Source organism: Sparus aurata, chromosome 9 (assembly GCF_900880675.1).
Source record: "Sparus aurata chromosome 9, fSpaAur1.1, whole genome shotgun sequence".
NCBI classification, from domain to species: Eukaryota; Metazoa; Chordata; class Actinopteri; order Spariformes; family Sparidae; genus Sparus; species Sparus aurata.
The window spans coordinates 31,245,075-31,259,605 of record NC_044195.1 but is presented as its reverse complement, the minus strand read 5'-3'; the positions used below and the strand labels follow the sequence as shown (position 1 = coordinate 31,259,605).

General features: G+C 41.0%; 4 protein-coding genes across 10 annotated transcripts; 2 read left to right on the top strand and 2 right to left on the bottom strand.

The window, feature by feature from the left end:
* Positions 1–233: 233 nt before the first annotated feature.
* On the bottom strand, positions 234–3,037 carry osgepl1 (O-sialoglycoprotein endopeptidase-like 1). Its single transcript, XM_030427914.1, has 7 exons — positions 2,564–3,037; positions 2,095–2,482; positions 1,812–2,016; positions 1,057–1,205; positions 722–852; positions 571–642; positions 234–448 (listed from the first exon to the last, which is right to left on the bottom strand). The coding sequence occupies exons 1-7, from the start codon at positions 2,773–2,775 to the stop codon at positions 364–366; spliced, it is 1,242 nt and encodes a 413-aa protein (XP_030283774.1). The 5' UTR covers positions 2,776–3,037; the 3' UTR covers positions 234–363.
* A 796-nt stretch (positions 3,038–3,833) lies between these two features.
* Positions 3,834–6,362, top strand: alkbh6 (alkB homolog 6). Of its 4 annotated transcripts, none has more exons than XM_030427944.1 (2): positions 3,834–3,931; positions 4,952–6,362. In XM_030427944.1, exon 2 carries the CDS (start codon positions 4,957–4,959, stop codon positions 5,662–5,664), a length of 708 nt encoding a protein of 235 aa, XP_030283804.1. In that variant the 5' UTR covers positions 3,834–3,931; positions 4,952–4,956; the 3' UTR covers positions 5,665–6,362. The 4 variants fall into 4 exon arrangements, with proteins under 4 accessions (XP_030283804.1, XP_030283805.1, XP_030283806.1 ...); XM_030427945.1 differs by having other exon boundaries at positions 3,840–3,931; positions 4,955–6,362; XM_030427946.1 differs by lacking the exon at positions 3,834–3,931 and adding an exon at positions 4,467–4,724.
* On the top strand, positions 3,840–9,114 carry adat3 (adenosine deaminase tRNA specific 3). 4 transcript variants are annotated; one of them, XM_030427915.1, is made up of 4 exons: positions 3,867–3,931; positions 6,592–6,662; positions 7,228–7,375; positions 7,471–9,114. In XM_030427915.1, the coding sequence occupies exons 3-4, from the start codon at positions 7,250–7,252 to the stop codon at positions 8,509–8,511; spliced, it is 1,167 nt and encodes a 388-aa protein (XP_030283775.1). In that variant the 5' UTR covers positions 3,867–3,931; positions 6,592–6,662; positions 7,228–7,249; the 3' UTR covers positions 8,512–9,114. The 4 variants fall into 4 exon arrangements, with proteins under 4 accessions (XP_030283777.1, XP_030283776.1, XP_030283775.1 ...); XM_030427916.1 differs by lacking the exon at positions 7,228–7,375 and having other exon boundaries at positions 3,841–3,931; XM_030427917.1 differs by lacking the exons at positions 6,592–6,662; positions 7,228–7,375 and having other exon boundaries at positions 3,840–3,931.
* Positions 9,115–9,476: 362 nt separating this feature from the next.
* Positions 9,477–14,450, bottom strand: ormdl1 (ORMDL sphingolipid biosynthesis regulator 1). Its single transcript, XM_030427954.1, has 4 exons — positions 14,120–14,450; positions 12,068–12,247; positions 10,532–10,683; positions 9,477–10,391 (listed from the first exon to the last, which is right to left on the bottom strand). Exons 2-4 carry the CDS (start codon positions 12,239–12,241, stop codon positions 10,256–10,258), a joined length of 462 nt encoding a protein of 153 aa, XP_030283814.1. The 5' UTR covers positions 12,242–12,247; positions 14,120–14,450; the 3' UTR covers positions 9,477–10,255.
* Between the last annotated feature and the right edge of the window lie 81 nt (positions 14,451–14,531).

Genomic DNA, 14,531 nt, shown 5'->3' with positions numbered 1-14,531 from the left:
GATGAAGATTTTATCCTGTGGGTAATGGGGGCGGGACTTGATAAGCTTTGGCTTCTCCCGCTTTTCCCTTTCGGCCATGTGTGTTGTATTATTTGAACAATGATGAAATGTGATGTTTATGAATTGACATGCCCGAAATAAATAACATAAAAACTTTGGTAAATATTTTACTTTAATGGATCTTTAATTTTCAGGCAGTTTTTAGGGGCCACTTAAAAATAAATCAACTTGGATGTATAATAACACATTTATTTAACAGCTGCTTCATGTGCTTAACCATATATATTATACACAGTATATAATTTGAACTCGGCCAATCTAGGAGTGACAGAAATATTTTTTTGAACTGAACAGAACAAACAGTCAGTTGGGGATCTTCATCCTGACGGACTGAAGCTTGATGGCTGCTGCTTTCACCTCTGCTGTCATGTCGACTCCCAGCGGTGCCCTGCAACACAACATTAATGTGGAGCAATACAGATATTAATTAGCTGCACATATAAATTAACCAAGAATTCAGCTGGATCTCGTGAAAGTTTAAATAAGATCTTGTGTTCAGCGTCGACTCACTTTGGCTCGTAGCAGACGTCCACATTTGGAGGCAGTATCCCTTTCCCTTCTCTCAGGCGCTCAACACCGTTCCTTGATGGTAAAAAAGAAAAATGCACGTTCAGTGGGACAAAATCATCCAATCAGATTCACTGGAGGTCAGTAAACACACCATGCGATCATGACTCCGTTGTCAGTGCAGAATTTGGGCGGAGGACAGAGCAGCTGTAGTCCCGTCGCCTCAGTGATGAGGCTCAAAGCTTTACGGATGTACTGATTGCTTGCGACTCCTCCAGACACCACCTGTCAAAGAAGAGTTCAATGACGAAAACTTCAAATATACATTTGGATTTTCTCTGATTTAAAAGGATGAAGCTACAAGGAATTAGTTTGTATCAAAATAAGAGTAAACAAGGCATTTGTTGAGGGCTATTTTCAGCTGGGGATTAATTGATTACTTGATTAACTGAGTTGATTTTTCACATTAAGACATTATGTTTCACTCACCAAGGTGGGACTGCTTGGTGGCAGCAGGCCGTTCGCTTTGCAGAACAAGATGGCTCGATGCGTTCGCTTTGCGAGATGCGAGGCGACTGTGTGCTGTGTGGCAGCTGCAATGTCATTCACACACGATAACAGAGTCCCCTGTTCTATACCTACAGAGGGAGACAGAGACGGGTACAAATCTAGTTTCTGTCAACCTGTAACCAGACAGAAGCGAGCAGACAAAGAGGCAAAGTACAATTTCACTTTTTCGAAACCTCCATCCATGTTGTACTTTGTAAAGCTGCAACGATTAATGGATTAGTTGTTACTGTTTTTAAATTCATCGCTAACTAACTTGGGAATACAAATGTAAAAATGATTTAAATCAATCTTCTTAAATGTGATTATTTTCTGGATTCTTTCCTCCTCTGAGACAGAAATGAATAACTTTGAGCTGTGGACAACAAAAACAATAAGTTTGAGGATGTGATCCTGGGCTTTAGGAAACAATGAGAAAAAACATTTTCATAATTTTCAAATATTTCATAGACCAAACATCTAATCGCTTAATAAAAAAATGTGATATGCTGCTATGAAACCTAATTTCCCCTAGAGGATTGATAAAGTTATCTATCTATCTATCATAACGTTTCCAGACATTGCAATTCACAAATGTATGTTTTCTTTTTACATCTGTGTTGATTAAGCCAAAATGTCTACATATCTGATCCCTGGTGACAGGACATGGTTGCCTGAGACCTTGTGTCTACTCTTACCTTCCTCTGCCTCTTTTTTCACTATCGCCATTGTAACTTGATTTCTCAGCCCGGCGAAAGAAAAGCAGCAGTCGTACGTTTGTCCCATTGGTGTCGTGAAACGGAACCTCGTCCTGTCACCATCCTTTGCCAGGAGCTCTATAGCCTGTCCTCCACTCAGTGTGGAGCACTGCGGGTGCTTGATGAGGGACAAACGTCTGGCCACCTGTGAATCCACAAAAGACGATATTTAATTTGTTTTAAAATCATATTATTCAATTAAATTTCAGTGTCAAGATCTCACTTTATCCAGTGTGTCCCCTGGAGCTTCATCCAGAGTGTGACCCAGAAGCAGAAAGTCGTCGACTCCTCTGGCCACAGCGAGGAGCGAGTGACCACCGGAGACGAGCAGCACCAGGAAGGGGAAGGCGACAGGCTGAAGCATCCTGACGGTGAGGGCGTGGGCCTCCATGTGGTGGATGGGGATGAAGGGCCTGTTGTGCTGCCTCACAAACCTCTGACTGAACTCGAGGCCAACGCCCAAGCTAAGTGACAGGCCTGGCTTCACAGTGGTGGCCACAGCAGAGAGCTGGCTGGGCTCCACGTTGCTCCTCTCCAAAGCCTCCTGGACCACACGCTCTATGTGTTCTCTGTGGAGCTGCTGGGCCACCATGGGGATGATGCCACCAGTCCTGAAGCATTAAAAGGAAAGAATACATGTCAGAAAAAGCCTTAAAGCAAACATCCTGATATGTTACAGCTGTGACACCCACCTGAGATGCACATCTTTCTGTGAATGCAGAGACTCTCCAAGTATTTCACCTGTCTCGTCCAGAACAGCAGCTCCAGTCTCATCACAGCTCGTCTCAATGCCCAGAACTAGTCTGGAGGATGCTGCTTTTCCACACGAAGGAGAGCCAAAACATGTGTATCTAAACTGCAGCAGCCTGTGCAGAATCCTGGCTTTTGAAGGGAGCATAGTCATGAATCTTAAATCAACCAACTGCGAGTTATAAAAGTCAAATAAATAAAGGTGACCTCACTTTAGTTCCCATTTGACTTTAAGCTCACAAAATAAAATAAAATGGACACAAATATGGCCGCAGCATTATGTTAAAGTTCAGAGCAACGAACCAAACGAAATGAAAACACGAACTTGAAGAACTTAACTGCAGAGAACACGAGAGTACTCAATGATCTGTCCTCACTGGTGTTTCGCTTCCGTGTAGCTGTGTCACATGTAAATAATTCCGTGTACCGGAAAGTTTAAGTACCTAAAAGACACATACAAAAAATGGGGCCACCATCTCAACACTAGAACTGTTAAGCGTGTACTTTGTAAATGCGAATTATTTGAAAACCCGTTTAGAAAAAAAGCCCGGGTACAAACGTTTTTTGTTTTTTTCTCACGTCGTCCTTTACTTTGAAACCCGGAAGCAGTCTTTGAGTAACGGTTGCAAACCTGGGCGGACTGTGTCAAGCTGGCGCCACCTACTGGCAAACTCACAAACATTCTTTCATTCATCAAGGCAAAAACTAATGTTAAAAAATAAATAAATAAATAAATAATAATAATAATAATAATAATAATAATAATAATAATAATAATAATAATAAACAAATAAATAACAAATAATGTTCCCCATCTTTGTTTTTAATAAATAAGCATAGTTAATAAGTACAATTGAGAGTCAGTCTAATGTCCATGGCTGTTTGACATTTTGTCCCTCTCTCTCACAGACAAACCACAAGTTTCACGGAAAATAGTGATAAAGCATTTAACTAATTGTTCGATAAATATCAGCATTAATAAATCACTTAGTAGTCTAAAATAAACTAAATTACAAAGTTTTCATTATCATGGTTTAAGGATTTTGACAAAGTATTACTCGAAAAGTACACAGTAAAAGTACTTTACTAGGAAGTCTAGGAAGTACTCAGTTCAGCAGTATATGAATCTTTGACTACTTATGGACACAATGTTGTTTCATTTATTCATTTATTTATTTTCTCTTTTCTCACGTCGTCCTTTACTTTGAAATCCGGAAGGGGACATTTTAGTCTGATGCACAAGGATGAAAGCATGGAGTCGAGCGGCTAGCTGGAATTTTTAAACCAAGCTTAGTGATCATCTAAAAGAGGTAATGATGTTTATGTGTCACTTCATGGCTAAAATCTCAGAGTTTTTAATTTTCTGTAGGTAACGGTGGCCTGCTGTGTGTTTAAAAAAGATGGCGCCGCTTCAGAATTTGAATTCTTTTTCGTTTGAACTGTTTTTCCATCTAGTGGACCGTGTTACCTTCAGGGACAGCAGACTTATCGTATATATGATAAGGCGACACACAAACTTCAAAAATTCAGAAGAATATTGTTGTGGAAGCTGGCAGAGTTGTAGTGATAATAGCTGAAACAGTCATTTTCATACAAAGGCAACAAAAGCATAAGATTTGGTGAAACGCGAACATTAATTACACGCAAGTTACTGACATTGATCTAATATGTAAGAGCATCGTCAGACAGACATAATTTGAGTGGTCAATATTAGGAAATGTCACTAAAAGAAATTGGCCCTTTAAACTGATGATCGTGACAAAAAGCAATTTTATCTCGGATGGTTGTAAAAATCGTTTTTACAACTGGAAACCTCATAAATACCACACCCATGAAAGCACCATTACGTGAGTTGTTACGTGATTTTACCATCAGCTTGTTCTGTCGCATTCCTGCTTTTTCGGAGCAAAAGAAGAAACCAGTACATATTTCATAGGATTCGACTAACTTCTAATGGAGTATACAATCTGTTTGTATTAAGTTCTTGTGTTGTAGACAAAGAGTTAACGTGTAAAGGGTTTTAGGAATCTAAAGGATGCTAATGCTAGCAACGTAGCTACCCGGAAATGGCTTGTTGGTAATGTGGCTGCTGCTGTTGACAAGGCAAGTCCTGCAGCGAGCATAAAGATACAATTCCACAATTATTTCGTTAATTATATAACTGTACGTTTTAATTCATATAGTAGACGTTTAAGTTATCTTTTCAGTCATAGTTGATCTGACTGTGGTCCACTTTACTCCCTGTCAGTCACTATAAGAGCGGTTAGCCAGCATTAGCATTTCTTATCAAGTTGGGTTTTAACGAGCATTTCATGTTGACTTTTCTAAAGCAGGCATGGAACAGCCAGCATGTATTTTGGAGGAGTTGAAGCAGTTTGTCGTTAAAGATGCCCAACCAACAGTGTATTACATCCCAGATTTCATATCAGAGGATGAGGAGTCCTACCTCCAGCAGCAGGTGTATAAGTCTCCAAAAACTAAGTGGACTCAGCTGTCAGGCAGAAGGCTTCAGAACTGGGGAGGGTTACCACATCCAAAAGGCATGCTGGCAGAGAAGATGCCTGACTGGCTCCAGACGTACTGCGAGAAAATCTCCTCTCTGGGTGCCTTCAGTGGGAAAACAGCCAACCATGTCTTGGTGAATGAGTATAAACAAGGAGAAGGGATTATGCCTCATGAGGACGGCCCTCTGTACCACCCCACCGTCACCACCATCAGCCTGGGCTCTCACACACTCCTCGACTTCTACTCGCCCGTCAGCAGCCTGGAGGAGGGCGATACACCGCAGACGGAGGAGAACCGCTTCCTCTTCTCGCTGCTGGTGAAGCCTCGCAGTCTCCTGATCCTGCAGGATGAAATGTACCAGGAGCTGCTTCACGGCATCCGGCCCTGTGATCAGGACACACTGACGGACAAGGTGGTAAACCTGTCTGCTGCCGGGGCGCAGCCAGGAGAGACCCTGACCCGAGGAACCAGAGTGTCACTGACCATTAGACATGTGCCTAAAGTAATGAAGACAAAGCTTATCCTGGGGAGGAAGTGAAGAAAAGACTGCATGTTGGCCTGAGAGTTGTTTATGGATCTACATGCAGCTCTTACTCCTGAAGCAGAATATCAACAGGAATCTCCCGCAGGCTGCTTCAAGAACTATATTTCACATGTGTCTTTAAAGGATCACTTCTAGCTTTATTCAAAATCTGTACTTCACCTCTGGAGCTGTAGTGGATTCTCTGGACATTATGAAAGGTGACTTTCAACTGTAAATTTATTAAATTATAGATGCATCTCTAATATTTGAACTAATAAGAAAATGTAAACGGTAAATATCCTATGAGAGAATAAGTACATAAGATGGTGATTATACATTTTTTTGAAAAACTTCAACAGGAATGTTCAAGGATTCAGTTTATCATTGAAAGCATGTTCTGTATGTGCAACTGGTGCTAAACCTCCAAATGTTTCGCATTTTCAGTTGATGACTGGCTGTAATTATTATTCATTTGAAATGTATTTTGTTCATTTATCAGCTTCTTTTTTCAACACTACAGATATAAAATCATTATTGGCTGTGTTTTTTAATGCATTGTTTACTAGAAACTGACCAATATGAAAAGGTTTTAATTTACAGAACATAAAGCAGAAAAAATGTGCTTATGGTAATTTAAAATCCTTAAATTCCAAGTTTACTGTGTAAATGCAATGATTTCATTTGAGACAATAAAGTTTATTGTTTAACTAAAATATGCTGCCTCAGTTACATGACTTTGTTTTGTGTTCCATGTTTGAGGGATCATTTGAAATATCTTAGTTAACTCTCTAATATTGGTATGAGCCCTGAAGTCTTGTCTTGGTCTGGCTCTGTTGTATATCTGAGGGCTGTAACAAAGAGTCTGACTGATACACAAGAAGCGACTTGTGTAACTTCCAACACATGCCAGAAAACTTACATTTGTTATGTGTTCTTTTTCAGTTCTGCCTGACTTTCAAACTAGATGATGACACCCAGATAGGTACTTGGTATTGATCATCATGCAAGTTCAGGTATTTATAATTGGTACCAGTAATGTAAAAGCTATTATGGATCACCACTACTTTTCACAGGCGTATCAGTGTAGTTGCAGTATTGAAATGCTAAAAAATGTTGCAGGTAATTAAGAAACTGACACCAGTACATAGTTTGTCCATCAGAGGGCACTGATGGTGTTATGTTTTACCTGTGAACTGTCGTGCTGAGTGCACATGTTTAATAACCAAAGTTAAGGGTTACTGATCCACTAAATCAACTTTAATCTTTTGTAACTAACAGTTATTTTCACTGTTGATTATTTCCAAGATTTCCAAGATTAAAGATTAATTAGTTGTGTGGTCGTTTAAATGTCAGAAAATTGTGAAAAATGTCAATGAGCTCTGGAATCGTTATTTCTGGTCAATGTTAATTAAACTTGCCTAACCTGCAGAAAGCCACCAGGATGAAGTCGATCTGTGGTGGCAAAATGAATGTACTGACTGTAAAATTGAAAATGTAAACAGTTGTCAGTGTATGAATCCAATGACCTCTTCATCTTTACACATCCACTCAGTGCTGACACCTCTATCCTGTTGACAGAAATAACCATCACAGACCGAACATGCATGAAACAACCCATCCAGTGAGAGTAACAACTGGCTTTTTCATGTTTGAGTTAAAAATCTGCTTGAACTTTTGGGACACGAGCTGCCAGCTGATCTCCTTCACTGACTTTTATGAAGCAAAGGTCTTTGTTGGTCTTAGTTACACAACAAAAACACTATGTCATCATGATCTCTGTCCTGACTTTGCTCCACTTTGCTGTGAAATCATATTTCACAGGAGAACACAGGAACAATGGAGCCTCAGACGAAACGCTGGAAAGGCTCGGAGTGTGACACCGACTCCTGGGTGGCGTATCCCGTCCTGTCAGATGAGCAGTCACAAGATGTCGAGCTGATCGAGGCGTTTGCTGCGCCCATTGTGGACAAGAAGGAGACATCTCGACTGGTCCGGGAGCTGAACGGCCTCTACCCTCTGAACGGCCTCCAACATATCAAGAGGGTGCGTGCGGTGAAGGGCAGCCTTCATCCTCTGGAGGTCCTCGTCTGCCTCGTCAGCGAGGCACCAGACCTGAAGGAGGCCTCCATCGACTCTCTGCTCCCCTCAGGTGGAGTTAAACATGATGGACTGGGTCAGCCTTTTGTGGTCACGGTCCCTGCCCGTCCTCCTTTGACACGGCCCCAGTTTGAGCTGGTGCGCAAACACTGGCCCACCTCGTTTCATGAGGACAAACAGGTGACGGTCGCCCTCAGAGGAGAGCTCTTCAGCCCGCCTCAGAAAGCCAGGATGCACACGTACATGACGTCTGCTCTGACTGCTGCCAGGACAGGAAGCGAGTTGGGAATGGAGGCAGTCGGGGCGGTGATGGTCGACCCAGTGATGGAGAGGATCATCGCAGTGGGTCACGACTGCAGGGGCGACCACCCTCTTCATCACGCCGTCATGGTCTGCATCGACCTGGTGGCTCGGAGTCAGGGAGGTGGATGTTACCCTTTTGACAGATATCCTGGCTGCAGCTTTCAGAAGCTTCCTGATGCAGAAGCGAGCCCTCAGCCGTACATATGCACCGGGTACGACCTCTATGTGACCCGGGAGCCTTGTGTCATGTGCGCCATGGCGCTGGTTCACTCCCGGATAGGCCGCGTCTTCTACGGGACCGCGTCTGCTGACGGCGCCTTCGGCTCCAAATATAAGATCCACTCGCAGAAAGATTTGAATCATCGCTTTGAGGTTTATAAAGGAGTGTTGGGGAAGCAGTGTGAGGATCTGAACTGTGTGGACCAACACATTAACAACAAGACTTCACAGCACAGTAGATGATTGTTCATGGACTTGGGAAATTCTGAGTTTGTTATCACAGGTGACATTTTTTATACCATTTTCTTTTTTTAAATTAGGTTTTTAATCATGTGATTGTTGAGATGAAAACCAAAGGAAAGTCCCTTACAGTGTTTGACGCCGACATTAAACTGTGTGACTTACAGCAGACTCATTACAAGGATTAAAGAGAAAGTCAGTGACACTGAAGCCTGACTGAAGTACAAAATTACTGATAATAAGAATATGCTCTTCATTTCACAGCAGATCTGAATCTGGTCATTGTCAGAGTAGTTTAACATGTGTGTCTGCTGCAGGAGAGGAAAGTACTATCACCACCTACAGACGATGTTATGGAGTTAAGTTAGGTCTCATCTTAAGTTTCTCAGGAGAGTTTTAACTCTGAAGTGCCGGCTGGAAGTCGGCTAACATGTTGATCGTGTTTCTTTAGAAACTTATTTTAAAGAATTTAAAGTCTCAAGAGAACTTGTGTTTCTAATTTCTAAAGTTGTCTGAAATTTTGAGGTACAATATTTTAGGAGCTGTTGTTTCCTTGATAAATGTTTACAAACCTTGATGAAGAACGTTCCTTTTATTCTTGTGCAATTTGTTGTAATGCTCCTTTATTGCAGCTGTTATCCTGTGTGTGAATTCAGCACCAGGTTTAGACAGGTGTTAAAGCCTTTGCTGATAAGCCCCGGTTTGTGTTACTTCACAGGTCAAAGGTTTGTCGTTGGCCACAGCTGAACTTTCTCCTGTCCACACACTTCATGAGAGCAGCTGGGATCAAAGGGGGGGGGGGTTGTAAAATATGTTTAATATCAATACGCTGACTAAAGCAAGTGTTAAACTCCCTCATAATCTGAGAAAATCCGCGACATAACTGACCTGTCCTTTGTGGGAAGTACACAAATCCCATAATCATGAGCAACGAGGCAATGCAGCAATTAATGAGTGATGAAACGTTGTGAGGGCACAAACATTTTAATAAGATTAAGTACAAGACTTCTCAGGAGTACTTTGAGCTATGGCCAAACAAAGCAGGACTCGCTGCCTTGATGATAGCAAAAAGTCAAAAACTGAAGAGAGCAGCTACATGAAAGTAAGTTTTATCGACCTCCCTCGGTAAACACTGAACCTGACAACACAAAACTTGTCTCTTTTCTACATACAGGACAAAACATTCACAAAAACAAAACTGTACAAAGAAAAATGCCTGCCCTTTTCTGATTGAGTTACAAATGAAATGATTCACATACCAAGGAAATCATGCAAATAAGGAGGACTCCACTCTTCACTCAGCATGAATAAGTCTGACACCCATTACAAAATGAGAGTGTACCGATAAACAACAGGCTCCGACCCTCAGGAAGTAAACATCTTTGAAAAATACATCTGGGAACATCTTTGTGGTTAGAAACAGACTCGCACTCACAGTTAGTGTTGCCATGTGAATCGAGGGCAAAGACAGACAAAAATAAACTCGACCAAAGAGCCTCGCTGATTCCCAGGCCAGCCCGGGTCAGCGCAGGCCAAAATTACATTATTAAATATTCACATACGTTAGTAATGCTTATGGCATCCTGTCATCTACAAACCTGTTTATTTTTTTACATTTCATCTTAAACCTGATAAATCTAAACAGTGACGTTTACACAAACTGTACGACTTAGTACACACATCCGCGGCACACACTACACAGGAATTAACTTGTGTTGCTATGAGGCACAGCAGCATTTACAATAACTTAATACTTGTTGATGCCGAAGAGTCTGACTCCGTGTAGCTGCGGCAGTTTGGGGATCAGGACGCTCAGCAGCGAGGCCGTGTTTATGACGAAGTGCGTCGTGTCGTACTTTGTGTAGAAACTTGCAAGGAAGTATCTGTGGAGCAAAAGAAGACGGGTTCAATCAGAAAATAAAAACACAATTCCTTTCATACAAGAAATATGCATTAAGATAAAACAAGTGTTTGTATAGAAATATGAGTGTAAAGACTGAATCAAACGATATTTAGGACATACAGAATGATTGGTGAGATGGTGAAAAACTTTCTAGATGACGTGAACTGCACGCCGTAGTCCAGCTGCTCCCAATGTGTAAGAAGTCTGGCTTTTCCCTGGTCGGGAGTCTCGAATGGCGTTCCCTTCACAGCGTGCATAAAGACATACATTCCCTGTGGAGACACAAACAGTCAGTAGTTCAGTTAATACAGCCTGTAGAGCACAAAGCCATAACAGATAAAATAAAGTAACCAGCCTTCATAAAAACTCAAGCTTTTCATAATGTTTACAGTGCACAGAAAGTGTCTTAAAAGTTAAACCATTTCTTGTTTTCGTTGCAGTTCATAAAGCCTCTGACTGAAGTACAGAATTCTGTTTTCTTTCCCCTTTTCTCACAAATGAGTGAGAATTAAACTCAGTAACCTTGTTGCTGAAGGAGTGTTTGTATCTTTGTTAAAGGAGTGGTTTTTTAAAACATTTTTGAGTCGTGACCCCTTGAAAAAATTAGGTTCGTGTTCAGGCCTGCCTCACATTCACTGGGACTTTTAACTCATAACAACCTGAGAGTAACAAAACGGACAAATCCCTCATAAATACTGCTTCTTCTTTTTATTCTAAAATAGGCACATTTGCCTTGATTTACTGACTGTCCCATGACCTCGTGTTTGTTCTTTTTGTTAGCATTTATGTCCACCGTTCTTATAATGTTCCAAAACAAAATGAAAAATGCCACTCTCCAAAACAGACTCAACCTAATGTAATGGGCAATGTAGACCAACAAAAGTTTATTTTTAGAGTTTATTTTTATCTCCACGACCACCTGGCGACCCCTGGAAAGTAACTCGAGACCAACTTGGGAGTCCTGATCCACAGGCGGAGAACCAATGAGTAAAGGAGTGTTTAAGTTAGAAAGAGCAGAAGCAGAAGAACAGAAACAACACATCTCCCGCCTTCTGCTGGTTGATAAAAACATATCCAAGAGCCAAAAAGAAAAAGGACAGGATGATGCAGATTTATTGCCAAGAAAGCTAACTTGGGAATGTCCAATTACACAAACTCATGAATTCAGCTTAAAATGGAAAACCTGCATTACAGACCGAAGAGTAATAAAAGCTAGAACGCTGACATGTGGCTAAGTCATAATCAGCACACTGCTGTTGTATTGTGTGGAAAACAATAGGCTATAGTTGACCCCAGTCGTTACTGTTAATAGCCTTCCGTATTGGCCGTGATAAACAATCCCTGTTAACTACACCATGTCGTCACACACATGTTCCTTTATTTGAGGCCAGCCATGTTAACAATGAAAGGTCAGTTTTGTGAAAATTATCATAATGGGCCACGTGTCAGGCTGCCAGAAGGACGGGCGCCCCAAAAATAGAGCAAATCTTAACAAGCACAGGCAAGTCAGGAGGCAACAGACAGTTCAACTAATAAATGTGTATTTGGAGGCTGATGTGACGATAATCTGATAATAATCTGATGGCCTAATTTGCAGGTTTGGTCTGGTGGTGGTGAGCAGCAGCAGCAGAAGAGACAGTGTGAGATATAACTTACAAAGTTGTGTATGACATTAGTGAGCGTCCACACCACCGGCACGCTGAAGAAGGGTATGCTCAAGAGCACAATGTGAAGTATTCCAACACCGAGTGCGTAGGTCAGCCAGATGCCTCGACTGTTCATGACCCGAGTGTTTGGGTTCACCTCACTGTGTGCCACACCCACATTCATTCTGGTCTGTGAACAGAAGACACACACATATATATTTACTTAACAATTTACACTTTTTCTTTTGCATTGTACTTATTTTTTTCCTTTACTTTCTTATCAACAATCCCTCGAAAGGTTATAGAATAATAAGTAAAAAGTCTACTCTGACAGCAAGTTGACACATGCTCAGCTCCCCCAGAAGTAAATTAAGTTGGATGTTGTTGTGAAAGTGGTGTCTGAACATCTCTAGTCTCCATGTTGATGACACGGTCACAGTTTTTAGAGATAGTGATGAAAAGCTTTATTATGTCTGGTAATCAGTGTGAACAACCTAGAATTACATAACATTTTTTTTCATTTTTGGGTTAACTTTTCCTTTGAGTATACAGTACAGTATATATATATTTATGCACAAGTAGCTGATCTTTACTCTGCATCAACCAGTTTCAGGTAAAGGGAAGAAAATAATGGTGTCATAACATCTGTACTTTACATGCTGTTGACACGATCAACGCTTTTAAAGATGATGATGATTAAATGCTTTATAACGTCTGGTGTGAAAAACCTACAATTTCATAACTGTGCTAAAGAAAATCTATAAAATGGTTAAGTTAATGCCAGGTGTAATTTAGCAGTTGCCACCGAGCAGCGTACAAATATGTGTATGTACACTTCTGAAATCTACAATAATGACTAATAAAGTTTTACTCTGGGCAAAGTTAAAAGTCTTCAACTTCTTTATGTTTTCGTTTAAATAAGAAAACAAACATAACCATAACAATGTATGTGTAGACAACTTAGCAGGAGACACCATGTATTTAAATATAATTTATAGTGTGTGTTGACACAGATCTCACTAAAACCTTATACATTTTACAAGGTTTGCTCTACATCATGCTTATAGCTGTATCATAAAACATCTATAAAATGGTTCATTTTTGGCTTTAAATAATTAAAAAATGTCAAATACACTTTGCATATATCAACATGTGACCTGCACAGGAGTGCAGAAGTGGCTGGTGCAAACCAAAATCTCACTACACACGTTCAATTGAAGCACTTTGCTCTCCCTGCAAGCCTAAATAAGATAACAACCAAACATCTTGTGCAATCTTATTGAACTTTGGCCTCCGGCACACTTGGAGCTGCCATGCTGGATTAAAGACCAGAGTTTAAGTTGAGATCATTAAAGACACATTCACAAACTAGACCAACATTTTGACACCTATTAACTGTCAAAAAACATGCATGTCTTCAACATGAGTTTGACCTAATTTCACGTCTCAGTCTGACATTACGTGAGTCTTTTCATCCAGGCAAAAAACTGTCCACAATGACTCCAGTGTGACATGAAGATATCCGCTGCATTTGGGATGCTGTTGCTCAATTCAGTTACCAGACAAGAGCTTTAAAGTTGATGCGAGATAACGGAACTGATAACAACACCAATTACATGTAGAAAGTGAATATCTGCAACCTCAGGAATGACTGAGAGGACTGCAAACAGCATCTGAAGCTAAAGTTAAACAAAAATCACATGGGCTTTGGTGCTCAAACCACTGTCACTGGCTTAGGCTATTTGCTGACTACTTTTCGTAGCTACACAGCCGCTCAAACACCTTCAGATAAACAATTCAAGATATGAACTGATAATACTTATTAGTGACTTAATGTGAACACATGTTATTTATCATTTAATATCCATCTCTCATTGATAAGTAGGTGTGTAACGTCAACATCCCGAGGACATGTTTTCGTTTCCAGTACATAACCCAGACCAAAGCACCACTATTCTACACCAAGTTCTTCAGCGTCATCACGTAAATAAGAAACAGCACGCAGCGCTATGTGGTTAAAATGAACCCTTTAACACTCACACAACCAGCAGTGTAAACTTACAGGTAGTAGCGAGCAGTGGAGGTATTTATAGAAACAAACAGCTACGGAGAGAAATGGTTTATCTCCTTGTTGATGTGTGCAGTCAGCGCGGACAGCACGTCGTAGACTGACCCGAGCGGAAGTAGACGTGGTTTCAAGACAGTTAACGGGGGTATTTACTGCCCTCGGGTTTACTTCTCAGGCTCTGTCCCGCCCCCATTGAATTCCACAAAATGAATTCTCATGTCAAGGTTTCGATCACATATATTCAAAGTTAGAGAATCAAAGAGTAACCGTGTTGGTTTTTGGTATGACAATCATGGCGAAAACTCGGTTTCTGCGTACCTGCTAGTCTAAAATTAGGGTGTGAAATCCGGATGTGTTCATTCTGAGCCCGCCCTCGTGCCACTTCTAACCAATCAGCGTGCAGCAA